The sequence below is a fragment of the Orcinus orca genome, chromosome 7 (assembly GCF_937001465.1).
Source record: "Orcinus orca chromosome 7, mOrcOrc1.1, whole genome shotgun sequence".
Taxonomy (NCBI): domain Eukaryota; kingdom Metazoa; phylum Chordata; class Mammalia; order Artiodactyla; family Delphinidae; genus Orcinus; species Orcinus orca.
In genome coordinates, this window is record NC_064565.1 from 58,540,952 (window position 1) to 58,568,469 (window position 27,518).

At 36.8% G+C, this 27,518-nt stretch overlaps 1 protein-coding gene across 8 annotated transcripts in view; it reads left to right on the top strand.

Annotated features, from left to right (window-relative positions):
• Positions 1–27,518, top strand: part of UBR3 (ubiquitin protein ligase E3 component n-recognin 3) — a 233,013-nt gene that overhangs the window by 185,798 nt on the left and 19,697 nt on the right. For all 8 annotated transcript variants that reach the window (XM_049712251.1, XM_033423543.2, XM_033423538.2 and 5 more), the window contains 4 exons: positions 4,712–4,815; positions 18,024–18,148; positions 24,525–24,632; positions 24,757–24,882. In XM_049712251.1, coding sequence (XP_049568208.1) covers positions 4,712–4,815; positions 18,024–18,148; positions 24,525–24,632; positions 24,757–24,882 — 463 coding nt within the window. The remainder of the gene's footprint in view (positions 1–4,711; positions 4,816–18,023; positions 18,149–24,524; positions 24,633–24,756; positions 24,883–27,518) is intronic.

The window sequence follows — 27,518 nt, forward strand, 5'->3', positions numbered from 1 at the left end:
CAATCCCACCAACAGTGCACCAGGGTTTCTTTCCTTTTCTCCCCATCCTTACCAGCACTTGTTGTTTGTTTTCATTTTGATGATAGCCATTCTGACAGGTGTGAGGTGGTATCTCATTGTTGTTTTGATTTGCATTTCCCTGGTGATTAGTGATGTCGAGCACCTTTTCATGCACTTGGTCATCATCTGTATGTCTTTAGTAAAGTATCTACTCAGATTCTCTGCCCATTTTTTAGTTGGATTGTTTTTTGCTATTGAGTTGTATGAGTTCTTTATGTAGTTTGGATATTAACCTTTTATCAGATATATGATTTTTCTATTTCTGTGGCTTCAGTTTTTACAGTTAGATCTCTAATCTATTTGGAATGTTTCAAAATGTATGGTATAAGGAAGAGATTCAATCTTATTTTTTGCCATATAGTGATCAAATATCCTACTGCTTTGCCTTCCCTACATAAGTAAATTAAGACATGTATGCGAAGAGAGAGGAGAGAGAGAGAGAGAGAGAGAGAGAGATGGAAGAAAAGTTGAGAAAGTGCTTTGCTTACTGATATGGAAAAATCTCCATTCAGATACAATATTAAAAGAAAAATAAATTCAGGAGCACTAAATCTGTACTTTATGCTACCACTTGTATAATCAAGGGGAGATGAGAAATAAATTTGTATTTGCTTGTTAAAATAAAACAAAACAAACCAGATCCATACATATGTGGATATTGGATTTATAGCATAGATGGAACTGTGGAGCAGTTGGGGAAGCACAGTCTTTATAGTGAATGGAGCTGGGTTAGTTGGATATTTATATGAGAAATAATTAATATTGACTCCTACCTCATGCAGAACCTATTCGGATTTTGCCAGTTATTTCAGTAATATCCTGGGAAATGCAAATGCAGTGCAAAGAAAATTCAAGATCGTGTTTGTGTTTAGTGTCATGTCTCTTTAATTTCCTTCAGTGTGAAATCTTTCCTGACTTTGTATTCCATGACATTGACTTTTTTTTAAAGAGCTCAGGCCAATTATTTTGTAGAACCCCTCAGTTTATTTTTGTCCAATATTTCCTTGTGGTTAGATTCAGGTGATAAACTTTTGGCAGAAATATCGCATAAGTAATATTGTGTTCTTTTTCGTGTGTCACATCAGGAGGCACATGCTGTTGATTTGTCTTCTTATTAATGTTAATAACTCTGATCATTTGGCTAATGTGGTATATGCCAAGTTTTTCCACCGTAAAGTTATTATTTCATCCTTTGTAATTACTAATTATCTGGTGGGGGTATACTTTGAGGCTATGAATAAATACCGCTACTTCTCAGAAAAAAAAAATTGTATGTGTGTGTGTTTGTAGACAAAATTAGTAAGCTGTGAGTATTTTGTATGTTCTGGCTAAGGAAAATAAATCACTTTTCTTGATAGTAGCTAGTAATTTTCTTTCCTGGCTAGACTTGCATACTCAAGGACAGGGATGGTGTGCAGATGAAGTATTAGAATGCCTAACTCTCTGAGTCTAAGGATACTCAGCAAACAAGAGGTTTCTTAAGTGTAGTATTGGTGAATTAAAAGTTTTAAAGACCAGACAGAGGTACTCTGCTTTCCATATTACTGATTGCTGGGTTGTGTTCTTTTATAGCCCTAAGATAAGTAGGATAGTACTAAATGCTGCGAACAGTTATCCAGTGTTTACATCATGCTACACATTTTTGTGCTTTGCATATATAATCTCATTTAATCATCACCATAACTGTATAAACTAGGTACCATTGTTGTCTCAATTTTTACATATGAGGAACATGAGGCTTAGAAAAGTTAATTAACATATTCTTTAGGGGCACACAGCTGTGAAGGAGTAGAGCTGATCTGAATCCAAATCTTTCTGATTCCAGAACCTAAGGAAGCATAGAGTAATAGCGAAAAACTTAGGCTTCGGAATCAGAAAGATTTGGAGAGATCTGAGGAATTTCTGGAAAATCTGGTTGATTTTTTTCCCCTTCTTATTTGCTCTCATTTTTATGGTTCATTAGTTCACTAACTTGTAATATTACAGTTGATTATGTCATCTGTGTTTCATTTCTGTATAAGAGTTTTAAAATGGAAGTATCTTTTTTTTACAACATAAAATTATATGTCTAATGATATAGGTTTCTCATATACACTTTTGTCTATAATCCTCATGAAAATTATTTCATTTTCTTTAAATTTCACTGTGTTGATAGTCACTTTGGTTTAAAAAAAAATGGGAAAATTAGGCCTATTAAGTCTAACCCACCCATTTCCCCTTATTATCCATGGAATTAATAGTAGTGTACACTTTTTATAATCTGGATTTTAAAGATTACCTAAAAACTTTGAGATAGAGATAATTATGTATTTTAAAATATTAAGCATTTAACAGATACTTGTCACAATGATGATATTAAACCCCACATTAAAAAACTGTGGTTGGGACTTCCCTGGTGACACAGTGGTTAAGAATGCAGGCGACACGGGTTTGAGCCCTGGTCCAGGACAATCCCACATGCCGTGGAGCAACTAAGCCCATGCGCCACAACTACTGAGCCTGCGCTCTAGAGCCCGTGAGCCACAACTACTGAAGCCCACGTGCCTAGAGCCCATGCTCTGCAACAAGAGAAGCCAATGCAGTGAGAAGCCTGCACACTTCAAAGTAGCCCCTGCTTGCCGCAACTAGAGAAAGCCCATGTGCAGCAATGAAGATCCAACACACAGCCAAAAATAAATAAATAAATAAGTTTATTTTTAAAAAAACACCAAAACTGTGGTTGACTTCTCTACAGTGGGGTGTATCCATTCATTCATTCATTCATTCAGAATATGTGCTTACTGTGTGCCAGGAAAGATCCATTCCTGTGTCCTGAGATGATTGTTATTATCTTAGTAGCCAACAAGCTCCAGGTTATTGTTTTTATAAATTTTTCCTGATTATGAAATTGTAGTTATTGTACAATGTTTAAAATGTACAAAAATGTTGAGAAAGAAAATGAAACAATCTAAAATCTCATAACCTACCTGCTATATATAGTTTGTTACAATTCAATGAACTCATGAACCATAAAAATGAAACATAATGTCTCATAAAAATGAGAGACATTTCTTTGCAGTCTTTTTCTCTGTGTGTGTGTGTATATATATATACACACACACGCAGAAATGCCATGTGTAAAATAGATAGCTAGTGGAACATGCTGTAAAGCACGGGAAGCTCGGCTCGGTGCTCTGTGACAACCTAGATGGGTGGGATGTGGGGGAGAGGTGGGAGGGAGGTCCAAGAGGGAGGGGATATGGGTGTACATGGAGCTGATTCACTTCACTGTACAGCAGAAACTAACACAGCATTGTAAAGCAGTTACACTCCAGTAGTAAATAAATACATAAATACATACATAAATAAAAATGGAAAAAAAAGCTGTTTGAATCATATTGTATCAGTTTTAGAATCTGCTTTTTAAAAATAACACCAACCAAATTCCCACATCATTAAAAATTCTTTAAACGATACACCTAATTTATTTATTTACTCCCAATTTAATTTACAGACGTACAAAAGCTACCACTTGTGTAATCAGTGGAAAACCATTTCTGTGGGAATTTGAATAATAGGTGAGGAAATGGTGTCCCCTCGATTTTTTTTCTTTTTAAGAACTTTGGTCATGTAAAGAAGAGATGCCAGAGAGACTTAAGAGACAAGAAATACTAGGATTCATGGCATTAATGGAAGGTTACCTTTGGAGAGAAAGACAAGTGTATTAAAGAGATATTTGTAGAGAATAGAGCCATTCAAAGAGCTGTCATCTTCTGCCAGTTATTTAAGCTTCACAGCAGCAGAGATTGGTTTACTCACATATGTGTCCAGTGCCTGGCATACAGTTAAGTAATCACTATATATTTGTTGAGTGATGAAGCCTAATAAAAGATTTGAACAATTCTTGTTTATCCCAAGTCTAGTCTGAAGTGTAGCTTCAGAATTTAACCAATTCTGGAAGCTTAAGATTAACTTTTTTCTGACATTAAAAATTAAACCTATGACCAAAAACTGAAGCTTCTAAAGGAGTTTTAAAAATTCTTTTAGAGTGAAAAGAGCTGCTTTATAATATATTCTATGTGTTTTATAGTACTATACATTCCTTAGATTTACTGTTTTATCTTTTATAGTGTATTTTAAGTTCTGCTTTGGTTATTATTTTTCTTTGAAACTTTGAAACAAAGATTTTATTTGAATTTTAGTCATAAAGTTGAAACAACTTTTAACAAGAGATATTGACCATGGCTTTTCAATGTAACTTATTTGTGAATTGTTTTTTTAATAACATGAATATTCTTTAGTATGAAGTTTGTCATAGCAGGTGTCCTAAGTGCCACCCCATTTGTAGTGAAACTAATTCTCTTAAGCTCCGTTTAATTCTGTTTGATTTCTGTAATCTAAGAGATCAGAAAGTTAATCATAATCAAGTTAATATATCCTAAGACCTAATAAATTTTCTATGTAGTTTTTTCATATTAGGCGGAGTCAAGGAAATATGTGAACCTAAAAGGTTTTATTTTTAGGCCAAAAATATGGCTCTAACTTTTTCTTCTGAGATTTCTCAGTTGCTTATGAAAGTTGATTTCTGTTCCATAGACATATATGTGAAATATAAAATGAATTAGAAGGAAGATACAATACTGTCTAAAGTGATTATGCACTTTTCTTTTAGGCTGGGAAATGAGGAGCAACAGCCTGAGGTTCCAATTCTTTATCATGATGTTACATCCCTTTTGCTTATCCAGATCTTAATGATGCCACAACCCTTACGCAAAGGTATGTCTTTATAATTTAGATTCTTAGATTATATTGTATATATAATGAATATTCTAAAAATTATAGGCATAAGTATAGCATTCAGTCTGATGGAAATGTTCTGAGGTAAATAGCATTGTAATCATATATATCTAAAGAAGATGACAGTGAAATAGTTTTTTTCCCTTGTAGGTCTATTTTTAGATTTATAGTCAATAAGGTAAAGACATGGGGAAATCACTCTTTGTTTTTAAAAAATTAAAATGATACAAAATGTGAAAAATAGAGCAAACTGTCAGCCCTAATGCCTCTACCTTATCTCCATGCATACATACATATTTTGATATAGTAGTATCATAGAGTTATTCAAAATGTGATGACCCATTATTTTTAATTAGTGTTAGTATCATACCAGTATGATATTAACAGAATTAATATTATATTAGAAACACTTTAACTATTGTTCCACAGTTGTATGAGTTCTGTGAGTTCTTCGTATATTTTGGTTATTAACCTCTTATTGGATACATTGTTTGCAAATATCTTCTTCCATTCAGTAGGCTACCTTTTTTGTTTTGCTAATTTTTCATGGTAATTTTAGGAAAAGAAAAAGTGTCTGATACTGCCTTCAGATTATGTCCTATTTACTTGTATGATTTTTCACATTTGGGTTTTATTATTTTATATGTACTCTATCTTGTCCTAAAAGAAACTTGGAGCATTTTATGTCACCTTAACTCTAAGGTGACATAGAGTTAAGGTGACAAAAGAAAACTTCCAGAAAACTGGAAAAGAAACTTTTGCAGACATCTCAATCCTCTTTGTCTTCTTGTTTATCACCTGCACTAAGCCTGGTACTTGTAAGCAAGCCAGTAAATAAATGTATGTTGAATAACTGTATCTCTGCAGGAGATTATAGATTCCCTGGATTAGTTTTGCAAAACACAGCACAAATACTGTTGCATAGAGTGCATACTCACTAAATATTTAATTGTCTGATTTTTGAAAATTTCTTGTGTTTTCATGCCTTACCCACTGAAGAAAATCTGGTTTACTTAGATTTTGTTTATATCATTCCAGAATCAAGCTGTTGTCTCAGCTTGGCATCAGTATCCTTTGAACTATATTCCTGTTTTAGGATATTTATTTTGATGAAAAATCAGAAATATGGATAAAGATTTACATGTGATATCTATTTAAAAAGTTGTTTAATTTCATGAGTTATAATGTTGCAAATTTTTAACAATGTTGAATTGCATGCTAACAACAAAATGATGACTTCATCTTCTGAAATAGTGTGATGAGATAGATGTGGCATCTACCTAGTTCAGTCCTCACAGCAATTTAGAATATGAAGTAAAGAAATAATTTTCATTTGTGATTCTGAGGAGAAATTCACATTTTAAAGAGCCTCAGGCCAACATTTCTACCTTACCAGACTCTTTATCGTATGTGATCAGTAGGGGCAAGCTTTTATTATAGGGCCCTTGAAAGTGCCTTGTCTCCCTACACCCTTCCTTTTTCCTATCATGCAGTAGCACTATAAAACTTAAAATCTGTACCATTGTTTAAAGTCTGTGTGCCTTTAAGGCATTTAAAATAAATATTGATCTTCCTTTGTTTACCCTCAGGTAGGTTGATTGTGATTTTTGGTTTTTTTAAAAAACAGATTGAGAGTAGATATCCAATTCCTTTTTCTCCTTTTTAAATTTTGGTAATTACATGTGAAGGGATTTGCTCTCTGTTGTAACCTTGGAAGACAGCAACCTGTTGACTTAGTATACACCTCAAATGAGTGATTCCTTGTTTTTTCCCTAAGTCCCTAAAATGCATTGATTTCACACATGGCAAGTATTCAGTAAATAAATATTACTTAAATGAATGAGTGAATGTGAGAACTTAAGCTTAATCTGTGACTTTAAACTTCCAGTTTAAATATTTTTTAAATGATGATAATCAAGGCAAAGTAACAAAAAAAAGTTAGTAGTTTGCTACAACAAAAAGCTAAAATTATGCTTAAAAAGTCGTCATTTTTTTAATGCATCATTTCTTTTTAATTAAAAATTAATTTATGTAGTTTATAATGAGAAGAAACTAAATGTGAGTGGTATTTCTAGGCCATGTAAATGACTTACTGGTTAAAATCATTTTGTTTTGTGCTTAGTAGACAAATTCTCTAATTTTTAGCATTCTATTAAAACATTTAATCGTCATGAAATACTCTTTTTTTAATTTTGATACCGTCCTTTCTTGGTTTTCCTTGTATCTCTTTTTCTGCTCATTTTCAAGGCTCCTTTTCATTCACCTCTTCCTCTTCCCATTCTTTGAGTTGTTGCTTGGTTCCTGACCCCTTCTCAATTTTACATTCTTTCCTATAGCATCATCTGTACCTATCCTTTGATGATTCCTACATATTCTAGCTCCAGTCTACAGCTCCGTGGTGAGCTGCAGATTTCTACACATGCCTCAAACTCAACATATATAACATTAATTCATTTTCTTCTCATCCAAACTTGCTCTCTTCCTCTGTTTTCCATTTTAGTCAATACTACTACTAGTTACTCTTTGTAGAATGAGAGTCTACCATTATTTTCTACCTCCAAAGCTCTACCAAATGCTGTAATTTCTGTCATCTAAATACTTCTCTGATTCGACCCATTCTTTCCATCAGGCCATCTAATTTGACATATGCTAGAGTACTTTTGCTATCTGCTAATAGGTGTTCTTGCCTCTAGTCTTGTTTTAGTCCCTTTCTCCTAAGAAGCAGCAGTGAATATTTTAAAATTCAAATCTAATATTATCCCTATCCTGCTTAAAATTACTTCTCATTGCTCAGTCTAGATTATATAAATCAAATGCTTATAGATATCAAATAAGTAACGTAAATAGTAATATTAATAACAACAGATATTTACTGATTGCCATTGCCAATCACTATTTTTTTTTTTTTTTTTTTTTTTTGCGTTATGTGGGCCTCTCACTGTCGTGGCCTCTCTCGTTGCGGAGCACAGGCTCCGGACGCGCAGGCTCAGCGGCCATGGCTCACGGGCCCAGCCGCTCCGCGGCATGTGGGATCTTCCCGGACCGGGGCACGAACCCGTGTCCCCTGCATCGGCAGGTGGACTCTCAACCACTGCGCCACCAGGGAAGCCCGCCAATCACTTTTTAAGCATTTAACTTAATCCCTTTAAAGCAGGTGATATATAAATAGTGTTTAACTAACTTGCCTAAGATCAGAAGAGTCAATTTAAATCTAGACAATTTGGCTTCATAGCCTAAACTCATTCTTAACAATAATGTCTTTGGTTTGATATAAATGGGAGTTGGGGACTGTGACAAGTTAGAGAATGCATGCTTGGCCGAAGAGGACACACTTACTGTTCAGCTCCAGATACCTGTCGTCATGTAAGAATGTGGACCCAGTATTGTCAGATCTTCCTGTTTTTTAAGAGTAAGTGGAAATCTGGACTTTTACAAGAAATATCCGAGTTTTAAATGTCAGTAACTAAAGACAAAACAGGATAAAGACAAACCAAACATCTCTCTCCAGGCTGCATTCAGACAGGTAACCCTCAGTTTGCAACCTTTGGTCTTCGGCATAAAGATTACTTTTCTAGCTTCATCTCTCGTAGATTGCTACTTATAAGTCTAGATACATTGGACAATTTACAATTCTTGTAAGTCTTGGGCTCTTTTTGTGACCCTTCTACAAACAGCTTCCTCTGTCTGGAATCCCCCTTTCCTTGCCTCATTCCATCTTTGCCTTCCTTATTATGGCTTATTTCTCTTCATCATTCAAGACTAACTCTCCTCATTGGGGCAGGAGGCTTGAATTTTTTTCTATTCCCTGCCCTTGGTCTATATTAGTTCCTCCTCTGTTTGCTCCCATCACACCCTGTAGATACATACAGCCATCTGTCTCTCTTACTATCCAGACTCCAAGTCCTTATTGTCTATAACCTGGCATGCGTTAGGTGTTAAGATATTTAGAAATCCATTTAGAACTAGCTTATAAGCACAAAGAAAGAGCACTGATGGACTCACATAACCAAACTGTAGGAATTGGTAGTCTTAGGGATGACCAGAACCATGGCTTCAGATGCTAGCAGGGTTCTTGCCATCTTGGGTCTATCCCTCTCTCTGTGGATCTGCTTCATTCAGCCTTGCCTTAGACAGTCTCTGCCATAGACTAGGAGCATGACCTCTGATATTTCCAGACTCACATCTTTACACCTTCCCTGTGCCTCCAGTTAGAGAAATCCCGGACAGGTACTCTGACTGGCTCAGCTTATATCAAGTTCCCACCCCAACCCATAAACATTGGTAAGAGAAAGCATGTGTGTGTGTATGCATGTGTGCACAGGCACACTACACACACACACACACAGAAACACACAAATTTAAAATTAGGCAAGATTTTCCTTAGGGCATGATTTTTAAGGTGTCATCTGACTAATTTAAGAGTTAGCCAGGTTACAAGGAGGGAGTAATTCCACTTGGACAGAGACCCAGTAGAAGGATGCCAAATACTTCTTTTAAAAAGGTGAGTCTTGCTGTAATAAACAGACAGAAAAGATTGCAGGGGGCAGGTAATGCTGATAAACCACTGTGCAGAAAAGAGTTAATAAAGAAGGCCTGAATGCTATCCTTTGAAAGGCCTGCTTCCAAGGTTGGCCCTTGACTGGTATCTGGGAACTTTGATTTTGGGAGAGTTTCCACCATCCCACTGATAAGAATGGCTCTCTGTGCCTAAACTGTACAAACAATGTGGTTTATGCTGAACATACCTGCTTTCTTTCTGGGAATCTAGAACTTTGGTATGTGCTAGGCAGTGGGTACCTATGTGACCTGCTCCCAATAAAAATCTTGGGCAGAGTTTCTTCTTTCTTTCTTTTTTTTTTTTTTTAACATCTTTATTGGAGTATAACTGCTTTACAATGGTGTGTTAGTTTCTGCTTTATAACAAAGTGAATCAGTTATACATATACATATATCCCCATATCTCTTCCCTCTTGCATCTCCCTCCCTCTCACCCTCCCTATCCCACCCCTCTAGGTGATACCAAAGCACGGAGCTGATCTCCCTGTGCCATGTGGCTGCTTCCCACTAGCTAGCTATTTTACGTTTGGTAGTGTATATATGTCCATGCCACTCTCTCACTTTGTCCCAGCTTACCCTTCCCCCTCCCCATATCCTCAAGTCCATTCTCTAGTAGGTCTGTGTCTTTATTCCTGTCTTTCCCCTAGGTTCTTCATGACATTTTTTTTTCTTAAATTCCATATATATGTGTTAGCATATGGTATTTGTCTTTCCCTTTCTGACTTACTTCACTCTGTATGACAGACTCTAGGTCCATCCACCTCATTACAAATAGCTCAATTTCGTTTCTTTTTATGGCTGAGTAATATTCCATTGTATATATGTGCCACATCTTCTTTATCCATTCATCCGATGATGGACACTTAGGTTGTTTCCATGTCCTGGCTATTGTAAATAGAGCTGCAGTGAACATTTTGGTACATGACCCTTTTTGAATTATGGTTTTCTCAGGGTATATGCCCAGTAGTGGGATTGCTGGGTCATATGGTATTTCTATTTGTAGTTTTTTAAGGAACATGCATACTGTTCTCCATAGTGGCTGCACCAATTCACATTCCCACCAACAGTGCAAGAGTGTTCCCTTTTCTCCACACCCTCTCCAGCATTTATTGTTTCGAGGTTTTTTTTGTTTTTTGTTTGTTTGTTTGTTTGTTTGTTTACCAGTTTCTCTGTTTCGAGATTTTTTGATGATGGCCATTCTGACTGGTGTGAGATGATATCTCATTGTAGTTTTGATTTGCATTTCTCTAATGATTAATGATGTTGAGCATTCTTTCATGTATTTTTGGCAGTCTGTATATCTTCTCTGGAGAAATGTCTGTTTAGGTCTTCTGCCCATTTTTGGATTGGCTTGTTTGTTTTTTTGGTATTGAGCTGCATGAGCTGCTTGTAAATATTGGAGATGAATCCGTTGTCAGTTGCTTCATTTTTCAGTTGCAAATATTTTCTCCCATTCTGAGGGTTGTCTTTTGGTCTTGTTTATGGTTTCCTTTGCTGTGCAAAAGCTTTGAAGTTTCATTAGGTCCCATTTGTTTATTTTTGTTTTTATTTCCATTTCTTTAGGAGGTGGGTCAAAAAGGATCGTGCTGTGATTTATGTCATAGAGTGTTCTGCCTATGTTTTCCTCTAAGAGTTTGATAGTTTCTGGCCTTACATTTAGGTCTTTAATCCATTTTGAGCTTATTTTTGTGTATGGTGTTAGGGAGTGATCTAATCTCATACTTTTACATGTACCTGTTTAGTTTTCCCAGCACCACTTATTGAAGAGGCTGTCCTTTCTCCACTGTACATTCCTGCCTCCTTTATCAATGATAAGGTGACCATATGTGCATTGGTTTATCTCTGGGCTTTCTATCCTGTTCCATTGATCTATATTTCTGTTTTTGTGCCAGTACCATACTGTCTTCATTACTGTAGCTTTGTAGTATAGTATGAAGTCACAGAGCCTGATTCCTCCAGCTCCTTTTTTCGTTCTCAGGATTGCTTTGGCTATTCGGGGTCTTTTGTGTTTCCATACAAATTGTGAAATTTTTTGTTCTAGTTCTGTGAAAAATGCTATTGGCAGTTTGATAGGGATTGCATTGAATCTGTAGATTGCTTTGGGTAGTAGAGTCATTTTCACAATGTTGATTCTTCCAATCCAAGAACATGGTATATCTCTCCATCTATTTGTATCATCTTTAATTTCTTTCATCAGTGTCTTATCATTTTCTGCATACAGTTCTTTTGTCTCCTTAGGTAGGTTTATTCCTAGATATTTTATTCTTTTTCTTGCAGTGGTAAATGGGAGTGTTTTCTTGATTTCACTTTCAGATTTTTCATCATTAGTGTATAGGAATGCCAGAGATTTCTGTGCATTAATTTTGTATTCTGCTACTTTACCAAATTCATTGATTAGCTCTAGTAGTTTACTGGTAGCTTCTTTAGGATTCTCTATGTATAGTATCATGTCATCTGCAAACAGTGACAGCTTTACTTCTTCTTTTCCGATTTGGATTCCTTTTATTTCCTTTTCTTCTCTGATTGCTGTGGCTAAAACTTCCAAAACTATGTTGAATAAGAGTGGTGAGAGTGGGCAACCTTGTCTTGTTCCTGATCTTAGTGGAAACGCTTTCAGTTTTTCACCATTGAGGACGATATTGGCTGTGGGTTTGTCATATGTGGCCTTTGTTATGTTGAGGTAGGTTCCCTCTATGCCTACTTTCTGGAGACTTTTTATCATAAATGGGTGTGGAATTTTGTTGAAAGATTTTCCTGCATCTATTGCGATTATCATATGGTTTTCATCCTTCAATTTGTTAATATGGTGTATCACATTGATTGATTTGTGTATATTGAAGAATCCTTGCATTCCTGGGACAAACCCCACTTGATCATGGTGTATGATCCTTTTAATGTGCTGTTGGATTCTGTTTGCTAGTATTTTGTTGAGGATTTTTGCATCTATGTTCATTAGTGATATTGGTCTGTAGTTTTCTTTCTTTGTGACATCTTTGTCTGGTTTTGGTATCAGGGTGATGGTGGCCTCATAGAAAGATTGGGAGTGTTCCTCCCTCTGCTATATTTTGGAAGAGATTGAGAAGGTTAGGTGTTAGCTCTTCTCTAAATGTTTGATAGAATTCACCTGTGAAGCCATCTGGTCCTGGGCTTTTGTTTGTTGGAAGATTTTTAATCACAGTTTCAATTTCAGTGCTTGTGATTTGTCTGTTCATATTTTCTGTTTCTTCCTGATTCAGTCTTGGCAGGTTGTGCATTTCTAAGAATTTGTCCATTTCTTCCAGGTTGTCCATTTTATTGGCATAGAGTTGCTTGTAGTAATCTCTCATGATCTTTTGTATTTCTGCAGTGTCAGTTGTTACTTCTCCTTTTTCATTTCTAATTCTATTGATTTGAGTCTTCTCCCTTTTTTTCTTGATGAGTCTGGCTAATGGTTTATCAATTTTGTTTATCTTCTCAAAGAACCAGCTTTTAGTTTTATTCATCTTTGCTATCATTTCCTTCATTTCTTTTTCATTTATTTCTGATCTGATCTTTATGATTTCTTTCCTTCTGCTAACTTTGGATTTTTTTTGTTCTTCTTTCTCTAATTGCTGTAGGTGTAAGGTTAGGTTGTTTATTTGAGATGTTTCCTGTTTCTTAAGGTAGGATTGTATTGCTATAAACTTCCCTCTTAGAACTGCTTTTGCTGCATCCCATAGGTTTTGGGTCGTCGTGTCTCCATTGTCATTTGTTTCTAGGTATTCTTTGATTTCCTCTTTGATTTCTTCAGTGATCACTTCGTTATTTTTTTTTTTATTTTTTATGGTACGCAGGCCTCTCGTTGTGGCCTCTCATGTTACGGAGCACAGGCTCCAGACGCGCAGGCTCAGCCACCGTGGCTCACGGACTCAGCCACTCCGCGGCATGTGGGATCTTCCCAGACCGTGGCATGAACCCGTGTCCCCTGCCTTGGCAGGCAGACTCTCAACCACTCCGCCACCAGGGAAGCCCCACTTGATTATTAAGTAGTGTATTGTTTAGCCTCCATGTGTTTGTATTTTTTACAGATCTTTTCCTGTAATTGATATCTAGTCTCATAGCGTTGTGGTCGGAAAAGTTACTTGATACAATTTCAGTTTTCTTAAATTTACCAAGGCTTGATTTGTGACCCAAGATGTGATCTATCCTGGAGAATGTTCCATGAGCACTTTAGAAAAATTTGTATTCTGTTGTTTTTGAATGGAATGTCCTATAAATATCAATTAAGTGCATCTTGTGTAATGTATCATTTAAAGCTTGTGTTTCCTTATTTATTTTCATTTTGGATGATCTGTCCATTGGTGAATGTCGGGTGTTAAAGTCCCCTACTATGAATGTGTTAGTGTCGATTTCCCCTTTTATGGCTGTTAGTATTTGCCTTATGTATTGAGGTGCTCCTGTGTTGGGTGCATAAATATATACAGTTGTTATATCTTCTTCTTGGATTGATCCCCTGATCATTATGTAGTGTCCTTCTTTGTCTCTTCTAATAGTTTTTATTTTAAAGTCAATTTTGTCTGATATGAGAATTGCTACTCCAACTTTCTTTTGGTTTCCATTTGCATGGAATATCTTTTTCCATCCCCTCACTTTCAGTCTGTATGTGTCTCTAGGTCTGAAGTGGGTCTCTTGTAGACAGCATATATATGGGTGTTGTTTTTGTCTCCATTCAGCCAGTCTGTGTCTTTTGGTTGGAGCATTTAATCCATTTACATTTAAGGTAATTATCGATATGTATGTTCCTATTCCCATTTTCTTAATTGTTTTGGGTTTGTTATTATAGGTCTTTTCCTTCTCTTGTGTTTCTTGCCTAGAGAAGATCCTTTAGCATTTGTTGTAAAGCTGGTTTGGTGGTGCTGAACTCTCTCAGCTTTTGCTTGTCTGTAAAGGTTTTAATTTCTCCATCAAATCTGAATGAGATCCTTGCTGGGCAGAGTAATCTTGGTTGTAGGTTTTTCCCTTTCACCACTTTAAATATGTCCTGCCAGTCCCTTCTGGTTTGCAGAGTTTCTGCTGAAAGATCAGCTGTTAACCTTATGGGGATTCCCTTGTGTGTTATTTGTTTTTCCCTTGCTGCTTTTAATATGTTTTCTTTGTATTTAATTTTTGACAGTTTGATTAGTATGTGTCTTGGCGTGTTTCTCCTTGGATTTATGCTGTATGGGACTCTCTGTGCTTCCTGGACTTGATTAAGTATTTCCTTTCCCATATTAGGGAAGTTTTCAACTATAATCTCTTCAAATATTTTCTCCATCCCTTTCTTTTTCTCTTCTTCTTCTGGAACCCCTATAATTCGAATGTTGGTGCGTTTAATGTTGTCCCATAGGTCTCTGAGACTGTCCTCAATTCTTTTTATTCTTTTTTCTTTATTCTGCTCTGCAGTAGTTATTTCCACTATTTTATCTTCCAGGTCACTTATCCGTTCTTCTGCCTCAGTTATTCTGCTATTGATCCCTTCTAGAGTATTTTTAATTTCATTTATTGTGTTGTTCATTGTTGCTTGTTTCATCTTTAGTTCTTCTAGGTCCTTGTTAAATGTTTCTTGCATTTTCTCTATTCTATTTCCAAGATTTTGAATATCTTTACTATCATTATTCTGAATTCTTTTTCATGTAGACTGCCTATTTCCTCTTCATTTGTTAGGTCTGGTGGGTTTTTATCTTGCTCCTTCATCTGCTGTGTGTTTTTCTGTCTTCTCATTTTGCTTATCTTACTGTGTTTGGGGTCTCCTTTTTGCAGGCTGCAGGTTCGTAGTTCCCGTTGTTTTTGGTGTCTGTCCCCAGTGGCTAAAGTTGGTTTAGTGGGTTGTGTAGGCTTCCTGGTGGAGGGGACTAGTACGTGTGTTCTGGTGGATGAGGCTGGATCTTGTCTTTCTGGTGGGCAGGTCCACGTCTGGTGGTGTGTTTTGGGGTGTCTGTGGACTTATTATGATTTTAGGCAGCCTCTCTGCTAATGGGTGGGGTTGTGTTCCTGTCTTGCTAGTTGTTTGGCATAGGGTGTCCAGCACTGTAGCTTGCTGGTCGTTGAGTGAAGCTGGGTGTTGGTGTTGAGATGGAGATCTCTGGGAGATTTTCGCCATTTGATATTACGTGGAACTGGGAGGTCTCTTGTGGACCAGTGTCCTGAAGTTGGCTCTCCCACCTCAGAGGCACAGCACTGACTCCTGGCTGCAGCACCAAGAGCCTTTCATCCACACGGCTCAGAATAAAAGGGAGAAAAAGTAGAAAGAAAGAAAGGAAGGAAGGAAGGAAGGAGAAAATAAAGTATGGTAAAATAAAATAAAGTTATTAAAATAAAAAAATAATTATTAAGAAAAAAATTAAAAAAAAAAAAAACGGACGGATAGAACCCTAGGACAAATGGTGAAAACAAAGCTATACAGACAAAATCTCACACAGAAGCATACACATACACACTCACAACAAGAGGAAAAGGGGAAAAAATAATAAATCTTGCTCTCAAAGTCCACCTCTTCAATTTGGGATGATTCGTTGTCTATTCAGGTATTCCACAGAGGCAGGGTACATCAAGTTGATTGTGGAGATTTAATCCACTGCTCCTGAGGCTGCTGGGAGAGATTTCCCTTTCTCTTCTTTGTTCTCACAGCCCCCAGGGGCTCAGCTTTGGATTTGGCCCCGCCTCTGCATGTAGGTCACCGGAGGGCGTCTGTTCTTCGCTCAGACAGAACGGGGTTAAAGGATCCCCTGATTTGGGGGCTCTGGCTCACTCAGGCCGGGGGGAGGTAGGGTACGGATGCAGGGCGAGCCTGCGGCGGCAGAGGCCGGCATGACCCTGAGGCGCGCCATGCGTTCTCCCGGGGAAGTTGTCCCTGGATCCTGGGACCCTGGCAGTGTCGGGCTGCACAGGCTCCCCGTAAGGGAGTTGTGGAGAGTGACCTGTGCTCACACACAGGCTTCTTGGTGGTGGCAGCAGCAGCCTTAGCCTCATGCCCATCTCTGGGGTCCGCGGTGTTAGCCGCGCCTCGGTGTTAGCCTCGCGCCCGTCTCTGGAGCTCCTTTAAGCAGCGCTCTTAATCCCCTCTCCTCGCGCACCAGGAAACTAAGAGGGAAGAAAAAGTCTCTTGCCTTTTTGGCAGGTCCAGACTTTTTCCCGGACTCCCACCCGGCTAGCCGTGGTGCACTAACCTCTTCTGGCTGTGTTCACGCCGCCAGTCCTCTCCCTGCACTCCGACGGAAGCCAGAGCCTCAGCTCCCAGCCCCGCCCGCCCCGGCGGGTGAGCAGACAAGCCTCTCGGGCTGGTGAGTGCTGGTCGGCACCGATTCTCTGTGCGGGAATCTCTCCGCTTTGCCCTCTGCACCCCTGTTGCTATGCTCTCCTCCGCTGCTCTGAAGCTCCCCCGCTCCGCCACCCGCAGTCTCCGTTGGGCAGAGTTTCTTAACGAGCTTCCCTGGTATATATTTAACATGTACTGTCGCAACACATTGCTGGGGGAATTAAGCACATCCTGTGTGACTCTGCAGGGAGAGGACTCTTGAAAGTTTCCTCTGGACTTAACCCAATATGCCTGTTCCTTTTGCTCTTTTACTTTGTTTTTTTGTTTTTTTTGCTGTAATAAATCATAGGACTATATGCTGAGTCTTGTGAGTCTTCCTAGTGAATCATCAAATCCGGAAGTGGTCTTGGGAACCCCCCAACACAACTGTTTAGGCTGGAATTTATAGGTCTAGGCAAGAAACGATGGAAGCATGGTCCGGGGTGTTGGAACTGACTTGAATGATATTTTAAAAACATTGATAGGATTTGGTGATTGTTTTAATGTAGGGAGAAAGAGACAGGAAAGTATCAAGGATGTCTACAAGTTTCTGAATTTAGCAACTGATTAAGTGGTGGCAACTATTTACTAGGGGAGTAGCATGATATAATAGAAGGGATAACTGAACTGTGTGGATTCAAGTTCAGACGTGGGTGCTTATTAGCTTTGTTGTCACAGGCACATCTTTTGAAACTCAATTGTCCAACTGAGACTGTTAACGAGGATTGAAAGGAGACATTTGAAGAAATTTTCTAAGTTATTAGCTGTATATAAACGTTAATTATGATGACTAAGCTACCATTTATTAAGTACCTAATATGTGCAAGGCATTTTACGTATTGTTACTACTGTTTTGCACTGTTATAGTTTTCATTGAGTTTTAAAATTCAATTAGAGTACTTAAAATATTGGGATTTTTTTTTTTTACTTTAGAAGTTCTATATTGTATTGTATTATTTTTTATAAGATATATATCAAATTAGAAGCAGATAAAGTGTTGGTTTTAAACACTCAGACTCCCAGACATTGTTATTAAGCACATGATGCCCAGTAAGGGGATTTGCCAAGGGTACACAGTTATTCTGAGGTTGAAACAGAGCACACTTTTCATTCTGCTAAAAGCCTCTTATTGGCATATTGTGTAGATGAATAAAGGGAATTTGATTTCATAATTTCAGATCTGTTGGGCAGAAAATATAATATCACATTGTTATTTTATTACTTAAGTGTTGAACAAAAACCAGTTACACATGCAAGGAAAGTCATGTATTTGTGAAATTATCTTGAGTACAAAATTTCTAGATTCCAAAGAAATAATGATCTTCTCTTTCTCTTGTAGACCATTTCACCTGCATTGTAAAGGTGCTTTTTACCCTATTGTACACGCAAGGTCTTGTGGCACTTTCAGTTAAATGCAATGAGGACGATAGGTCAGCCTGGAAACACACGGGAGCTCTCAAAAAGGTTAGTGTCTTGTCTGAATTTGTTATTTAGTAGTTAGGTGAATTTATTTAAGTTGGTGATATGAATGAATGAGATTAGACGTTTGAAAGGCAAAACGAGTTATTTTTAATAATTTTAAAAATAGATTTATTTATTTTTGGTTGCGTTGGGTCTTCGTTGTGGCGAGCGGGGGCTACTCTTCATTGCGGTGTGTGGGCTTCTCAATGTAGTGGCTTCACGTTGTGGAGCACAGGCTCTAGGTGCACAGGCTTCAGTAGTTGTGGCTCGTGGGCTCAGTAGTTGTGGCTCTCGGGCTCTAGAGCGTGGGCTCAGTAGTTGTGGTGCACGGGCTTAGTTGCTCTGCGGCATGTGGGATCTTCCCGGACCAGGGCTCGAACCTGTGTCCCCTGCATTGGCAGACGGATTCGTAGCCACTGCACCACCAGGGAAGTCCACAAAATGAGTTACTAACAGTATTTTAATTGGAAATGGAGCACCTTCAGGCTATAAAAGTTAAAAATGTTTTCCTTGCACAATGAGGTCTTCTGTATCTATCTCTAAATGTTGACCTTTTCCCCTTTGTATCTGGACAGTTTTGTTTTTGCTGCAAGCCTTAAACTTAAAGAAGTTATAAAAATTGTATGAACACAATTAGCAAGTAATAAAATGTATGTAGGCTTACCTGTTTTACTTATCTGTCATCTTTTCCTTGCCTCATCCCCAATCACAATCCAAGATTGCTTTTGACTCACCACTTCTAGATTTAAAAATCCTGGCCTTTTCTTAGTTATACCTCTTTAAAAACTACTTTTTTCCCATGTTTAAAAATATATAGATATATAAGTTCTTAGTAAATTTAAAGGCATTCTCTTTCAGTTAAAATTACATGAACAATTTAGAAAAATTCTGCAAGTTTAGTTAAATGTAAGTATTTTCAGTGGCTTGAAAACAAATGGGACACTATGGAACCAAAGTATCCTATGTATACCAAAGTATACTTTGGAGCCAACTGTACACTGTGGAACCAACTGAGTGAATAGTTTGGCGTAGAGATAGGTGAAATAAGAAGATTACTTCCCTGTTTATTTGGGGAAGTTGGTAGGAAAAAATAATAAGTATAGTGTAAATTGAACCTTTTCTTTGGTTTATAGACTCTTAAAGAAGTTTTAAACCTCATTGAAAAGTTTCTGTTAAAATCATATCTACTTGTATTAAAGGAGAGAAAACCAATTATAGATATTGATACATGAAATGTATTCAATATAACCTTCACTTTTTTCACTAGTTTAGTCCCAAATCATGATTATGTGTACAGAAATTTAATGTAGTATCATTATGAAGTTTGTTATATCTTAATTTAGGGATACTGGTTGTTGGCCATTGAACCTGAGTACTAGGCCAAGTTCCTGCCACTAAATAAAGATATTACTTTTTTGTTCAAGACATAAAAACTCTCTGAACCTCAGCCTTGTCATAGGTAAATGAGAAATTAAGAACATATGATTTATAAGGCCCCTCTATTTCTAAAATTCTGTTATTTGAAATAACAAAATGAATTTCTGTCTTTTCCTTCAGTGATTTTTTCCTCCTTGTTTCTAGTTGTTTTGTGGATAATTTTGCCTTCTGCAATTATCTTTCTTTTTTCTAAATATTCTTTTAGTCTCTCTGAGTGCACTCTAATCTGATATTGGGATTGTTTGTATTCAAATCAGGTGTAACAGGTTTCTATGCTGTGTCATTGTTTAAATGTTTCTTTAGTAAGTTGTCTAACCATGAAAAAGTACACATGTAAAACATTTTCTGATATAGTTTGGGTCTAAATCTATTCATCTGACTGTTCACTAAAATGACACCTACTGACAGAAAATTAGACAATTGTAAATCTATGATGGAAGGAACATGAAGTAATTTAGGTAACTTCTGTCAGTTTTCTTTCTCAATTTAATCATTGTTAGCTATTTTTAAAAATAATAAAACATTTAATATAAGGCAGATTCTTATCAGAACATAAATTAGAAATTTATAGCCATATAAATTGCTTCAGTGAATGAAAACAAAAAATTATGATATTCTGCAGGTTGGTTTGCCACATTATTAGCTTTTTCTACCATAAATCTAAACATCTAGGTATATAGGATTGTAACTAATAATATTTATGGGGGCTTCCCTGGTGGTGCAGTGGTTGAGAGTCCGCCTGCCGATGCAGGGGACACGGGTTCGTGCCCCGGTCCGGGAAGATCCCACATGCCGCGGAGCGGCTGGACCCGTGAGCCATGGCCGCTGAGCCTGCATGTCCGGAGCCTGTGCTCCGCAACGGGAGAGGCCACAAAAGTGAGAGGCCCGTGGACCGCAAATAAATAAATAATAAATAATAATATTTATGAATAATGAAATATCACTGTAATTTCTGTAATTATTCTGTATCATTCATTCCTCCTTTAAAAACTTTCCTTCTTCCTTTAGTTCTTCCTTCCTTTAGTTCTTTCCTCCTCTCACTCCCTTCCTTGTTTTCTTTCTTCATTGAGTCTCATTCATTTCATCCTTATAATTCCTTATCCTCAGGTATGATAATTCCAATGAAAACAGATCTAATCTGGTAAAATAAAATACATAGGTACTGTGTTATTTTCAAAGGGATTTTAGAGTTAATTTGATAATGAGGTTTAGTTGTTTGGAAAAATCATCATTATAGTTAGTATAATTGTGATCTTTCGGTGAGTGGAATTTCTGTTAAGAGTTTTTATACCAGGATTTCTTAATCTGGGGTCCTTTCCCTTTGTTTTGTTTTGGGGAGTAGGACCATAGGATCCAGCATATACTCAAAGGGCCTGTCACCCCAAAAAGTTTAAGAAGCACTATAATTTTTTCTTTTTTTAAATAAATTTATTTATTTATTTTTGGCTCTGTTGGGTCTTCATTGCTGCACACAGGCTTTCTCTAGTTGCGGTGAGTGGGGACTACTCTTCATTGCAGTGCACGGGCTTCTCACTGTGGTGGCTTCTCTTGCTGCGGAGCACAGGCTCTAGGTGCGCGGGCTTCAGTAGTTGTGGCACACGGGCTCAGTAGCTGTGGCTTGTGGGCTCTAGAGCGTAGGCTCAGTAGTTGTGGCACATGGGCTTAGCTGCTCCGCGGCATGTGGGATCTTCCCGGACCAGGGCTCGAACCCATGTCCCCTGCATCAGCAGGTGGATTCTTAACCACTGTGCTACCAGAGAAGTCCCTAGAAGCACTATAGTTTAGACAAAGCATCTACCCAAAACAGCATCTGTTGCATCTCTCAACTCTTAATTCTTTTCTTTATTTAACTCACATACTTCTGCCACTTCTCCCACAGGATTCTTCTGATCATGATCCTGGGTCTTTCATCCATGAAATTTCACCCAGAAATCCTCTTCTTAAGCTTTATTTATTTAAAAAAAAAGAAAAGCTTTACTTCTTAAAGCTTATCTTCTTAGCTTTACCAAGGAGCCTACTCTTTGCTGTATTTAAATATTGCTTATATAAAATATAGTTTTCTAAGACTTCTTATGTATGAAATAAAATTATTTTCTTATCTAATACTCTTCTAATGGGAAGAGTTCTCAATACAAAACAGTGACTACTACATTATATTTGACTTTCTGATCTGATATAGTACCTCCTTTAAGTAAAAAAAAAATACTTAAAATGTATCTGATAATAATAATTTAAAAAATAATTATTGCTCAATAACTTGCTTGGGTGATCTGAGTATCATTTGTTTCTTATTGGAGGATATTTCCCCCATAATTTGGAAAGTATTATACTTGAAATACTTTTCTGTTGTTATGCTCTATAAATCTTTTACTCAAAAGAGTATATTGAATTAGGCTTTTAGGCTGTCCTGTATATTTTCACAACTTTAAATATGTCACATTGATTAATAAGCAGCAAAATTGTGGTAATATTTTCTTTTGAATTGCCTATTCAAGAACTACTCTGATTAAATCAATTCTAAAAACATAACATGTTGCTGTTTTGATATTCAGTGGGATATTGATTCTTGTAAATTATATGTAACCTGCAGGTCATCATATTTGGCAAGTGATCATCCTGTTGATTAATTAGGCAGGGGTGGGGTGGGTCACATGATACAAGGATAGCAGTTGCTGAGTCAGGGACTTTTTATAGTTTATTCAGGACATGATAACACTACATGGCTGCATGATATGGCAGAAAGCAGAGGAGTAATTTAAAAATAATGCAAAGAATTGATTATTAAAAGAGAGACATCCAGGCAAGTTCCAAGGTCAAAAACTCCATTACCAAAATAAATTCCATCAATTAACCACCAGGTATTATTGCTCAGAGTTTTGTTATGCAAAGGGAGACATAGAAGATATAAAGCATAGTTCCTGACATTTTGGAATTTACAGTCTAGTTGAAGAGAGCACAATAACATGTGAGAAAGAAAGACAGTATCATCAAACAACAAATTCTGTGGTCCTGACTATTAGGGCCTTAAAAATTCAGGATAAACTTATATCCCATAGTGTTTACTCAGTTCTTATATTTTACTATTTAAAAAATATAGTTAGGGACTTCCCTGGTGGTGCAGTGGTTAAGAATCCTCCTGCCAGTGCAGGGGAAACGGGTTTGAGCCCTGGTCTGGGGAGATCCCACATGCCGTGGAGCAACTAAGCCCGTGCGCCACAACTACTGAGCCTGTGCCCTAGAGCCCGCGAGCCACAACTACGAGCCCGCGAGCCACAACTACTGAAGCCCGCGCACCTAGAGCCCATGCTCCGCAACAAGAGAAGCCACCGTGATGAGAAGCCCGCACACCGCAACGAAGAGTAGCCCCCACTTGCTGCAACTAGAGAAAGCCCGCACGCAGCAACGAAGACCCAGCGCAGCCATAAATAAATAAATAAACAAACGAATGAATAAATAAATAATAAAAGATAATATAAAAAATTTAAAAATTAAAAATAATGAATAAACATCACAACAAACTTATTACTTTAAGATTATACTTTCCTGTAATTTGCAACAACTTTTAATATCTCAGTGAATATAAAAAGTGTATTTCTTTATGTGCAAAAACCTTATTGAAATAAATTTAAATTTATAAATAGCCATTTTTTTCCTTTCTTATAAAAAGTATAGTCATTAAGCTTAATTTGTAGATTGTTATTTAATGTTTTCTGTAATAAACATATGGTCCTATTTATTTATTTATTTTTATTTTTTGCGGTACGCGGGCCTCTCATTGTTGTGACCTCTCCCGTTGGGGAGCACAGGCTCCAGACGCGCAGGCTCAGTGGCCATGGCTCACGGGCCTAGCCACTCCGCGGCATGTGGGATCTTCCCGGACCAGGGCACGAACCCGTGTCCCCTGCATTGGCAGGCGGACTCTCAACCACTGCACCACCAGGGAAGCCTGGTCCTATTTATTTTTACATTAAGGTGTTTTAACAAATTCTATTCAAGGAATTTGAGTAAAACTATAAAGGAAAAAAATTTGGGGTCCATGTTATGTTCATGCATGTATGATTTTATCACTGTAACGAGCATATATATACTTCTATTAGTTTTTTGCACACCACCCTATAAACACTTTTTTCTGTAGCTCAAATTTGTCATATTTACTGCCTATAAAATATTCTGGTATTGCATAATTTAGGTAACTGCTTCACCTTTTTTAAAAAAATAAATCTATTTATGTATTTATTTTTGGCTGCGTTGGGTCTTCGTTGCTGTGCGTGGACTCTCTCTAGTTGCGGTGAGCGGGGCCTACTCTTTGTTGCGGTGAGCGGGCTTCTCATCGCAGTGGCTCCTCTTTTTGCGGAGCACGGCTTCTAGGCTCGTGGGCTTCAGTAGTTGTGGCTTGTGGGCTCTAGAGCACAGACTCAGTAGTTGTGGTGCATGGGCTTAGTTGCTCCACAGCATGTGGGATCTTCCCAGACCAGGGCTTAAGCCCATGTCCACTGCATTGGCAGGTGGATTCTTAACCAGACAAGTGCAATAATTGCTTCACTTCTGTTGGTCATTTCTAATTTTTCACTATTATAATGCTTCAGTGAATGTCATGGGCATAAAGTTCTTCTTTTCTCTTTAGATTATTTCCTTAGGAAGAATTTCCAGGAGTGAGAATTACTGGGACAAAAGATATGATATAGATATGTTCATTTACACATATATTATGTAACTTATATGCTGTCTTTTAAAGAAGTATTGGAATAGCTTTCATCACCTATCCAAATTCATTGTGAATCCAGAGGTGTACTGTTGTACACAGATTTTGAGAAAGTGAAGTTACATGCTTGAAAAGTAATGAAATCATGATTATACTTTACTCATTAAAAGGTATTCTTTCCGATGTAAATGGTTTTGTAATTTTCAGTGACTAATGGAATTAATTTTTAATTTTTTCCAGAATACATGTGATGCAGAGAAGTCTTATGAAGTCTTATTGAGCTTTGTGATAAGGGAACTATCTAAAGGAAAGTTATACCATGAAGAAGGAACGCAGGAGTGTGCAACGGTATGTTCTCTATGACCAGATGTAGTGGTTATTTAAAAATTTAGATTTTCTTGCCATTATGAATATTACTGTTTGTTATGTCTATTATAGAACGAATTGTTCTGATTTTCTTTTTTAACTTTAGATTAGCCCTATTGCTTGGTCTCCTGAATCCACGGAAAAATACTTACAGGACTTCTGCTTACATTTCCTCAGAATCACCAGCCTTCTTCAGCACCACCTTTTTGGGGAAGATTTACCTAGCTGCCAGGTATAATTTGTGGTAGAGAGTAGGGAGCCTTTTTTTTTTTTTTAAACAATTATCTAATTTTTAAAAATATATTGACATATAATACTTATATCTATTATATATCCAGAACTGTCATACAAGTATATGTTAGTCTAACTCAAAGGAATTAATATTTAGAATATTTACTATTATTGTTACTTTTGTGTTTGTTGACATCTACCCATTTTTATGGTAATATTACTAATATTTGACATTAGAGGAGTTTCGGATTAGATCTGTGGTAATAAACACCCAGTACTTGAACAGAAGATAGTATTCATATTAATATATTTATCACTAATCGTCATTGGCATTTAATATCCTTTTTAAAGGGTGTCATGTTATGTTGGCCAGCAAACTGGTTGTTTGAATATCTGATGGCATTTATGTAATTTTAGAATTGCAAAATATTCAATTTGTAGCCAATTAAAACTTGGATGAATGAATTATCACTGGTTTAATCTATTTTGTAAAACTGTGGGTCAGTGTGAGTAGGCAAGAAAGTGACAGAGTTGGAAACCAGAAGGTAAGTAAACCAAACTGTGTTTATAGGATTATGTCCCTGACATTATCTGCCATTCATTTCCAGGGAATTTGATGTGAGAGTTAAGTCACTTATATTTATGGTCTTTGAAGCCTGCATGCGGTATATCAGAATTAAGCTGTTGATGGTTCCTTCTCTCTTAAATAATTGACCATTGCATTAAATAGTTTGGATTGCTTGGTTTTTATCAAGTGATTCAAGATAAACTCTGCACATTTGTCCCCAAAACATTCTATTTAGAATTCTAAGATATTGAACAAATTAAAAATATTCATCCATTAGATAGTTTCTTTCATAGTTATTTATTTTTAAATTTGAACTTAAAAGCATGTTTCCTTCTGGCATGTGAAGCATAGAGAAGGTTAATCAAACAAAATTTACTACTTCCTTCATCAGCTTTGCCTTCTTCACATTTAAAAAGCAAAGGCTGTGGTTCTTTGTGTTCTTGTTACCTTTGTGTTCTTGTATTCTTGGTTTATGTTGTCATTTGTTTTTATTGGAGGGTATTTTTCTCCCATAAACTGAGAAGTACCTGGAAGCAGAAGCTCTAGTATTGAGCACTGAAAATTAGTCCAAGGCTTGGGTGTACAGCGATGCCTATAGTAGAGCACTGGGAATATACTTAGACCAAGGAAGAAATTTATCTATTAGGAGGCATGAAAAGGAATGGTGTGACATAGTGTCAGAAAGACAGGTTAAGGGGAAATTGTGGTGGGTCTTGAATTTCACATGAAAGGAATTTGGACCACTGAAAGGTTTTTGGACAAAAATGTGACATGATTCAAATTTTATTTCAGCATGAAACCTCATTCCAATATAAGACATTTTGTGAGCTGTGAGGATTGGAGGGACTAGGAACAGGAAAGCCAGTTGGGAAAGGAAATATTAGAAATAAAAGAGGATAGGAAGCAATTAAAGATTTCGGAGATGAAATAGTAAGGATTTGATAGCTAGTTGAACATGTAGGAGTCAAGGGAGAAGAAGGAAGCATACTGTACTTGGTTTTTGAGCCTGGGAGATTTGAACCGTTATGGTACAGTTGATGGAGGAGGAATATGGAGCAGTTTTGTGTGGGCCGAGATGAAAGTATTTTGCATATATTCAATTTGAGGGGTTGGTTGGATTATTTGAGTTAAGTAGATATATTCACCTGAAGTGAATATATCTGTTTAGAGTTCTGTCATCTGTGTAATCTTTTTTTGCTTTTAAGTATATATGTAATACATAAAAATGTATATAATTATAGAAATACATGAATATATAATATAGAAATAAATATACAGTTAGATATTTGCTTGCTCTTCTACTTTATTCACTTTGGCTTTTTTGTTTCTATTAATCATGATAGTATGCTATAGATGGGTATAATATTATGCCTACTTTTAACTTTTGTGGATTTGACATGTTTTTCTTTATGTCACTTTCTTTCATTTGGTGTATTTTGTTTCACCCATTCATATCTCATACTTTTATCCAAAAAATTTTTATTAAAATTTATTCTTTTGCTCCCTTTGATTCTAATTGCAAATCTACTCACTCAGCAATTTTCCCTTAATGTTTTCTTCTTTATTTCTTGAAGTTAACTCAGGAATCATTCATTCATAGCCCTTTGTTTCATTTGGGGGAGAAAGGACTAAACATTTATTTGTTCAAAGATATTTACAAAGCAGTTTATAATGGCTGGCTGTTTCTTAACTAGCTTATAAACTAGGTTTTCACTTTACAGTGAGGAAACTGAAGGATGAAGACACATCTAAGCTAGTAAGTCAGTTAGAGGTAGAATTTACCACATTCATCTGATAGTATTTATATTGTTCCCCTTGTTGACTTCTTTAACTGAAATTATCTTTTCAATTTTGAGAGGAAAGATGGAGGTGCATATGCACGGAATTGAGTTGATCACACTCCTCAGCTTTGGCGTACTAAGTATAGTGCCTCTAATATTATTCTCCCTTTGTTCCCCACATGATATCTTATCCCTTACTTCTCAGAAGTAATGTATATGTCAATATAAACTGCATATAGTGTTATTTTGTGTTTGTTTAACTTGTATAACTGGTTGTGCTATAAATCT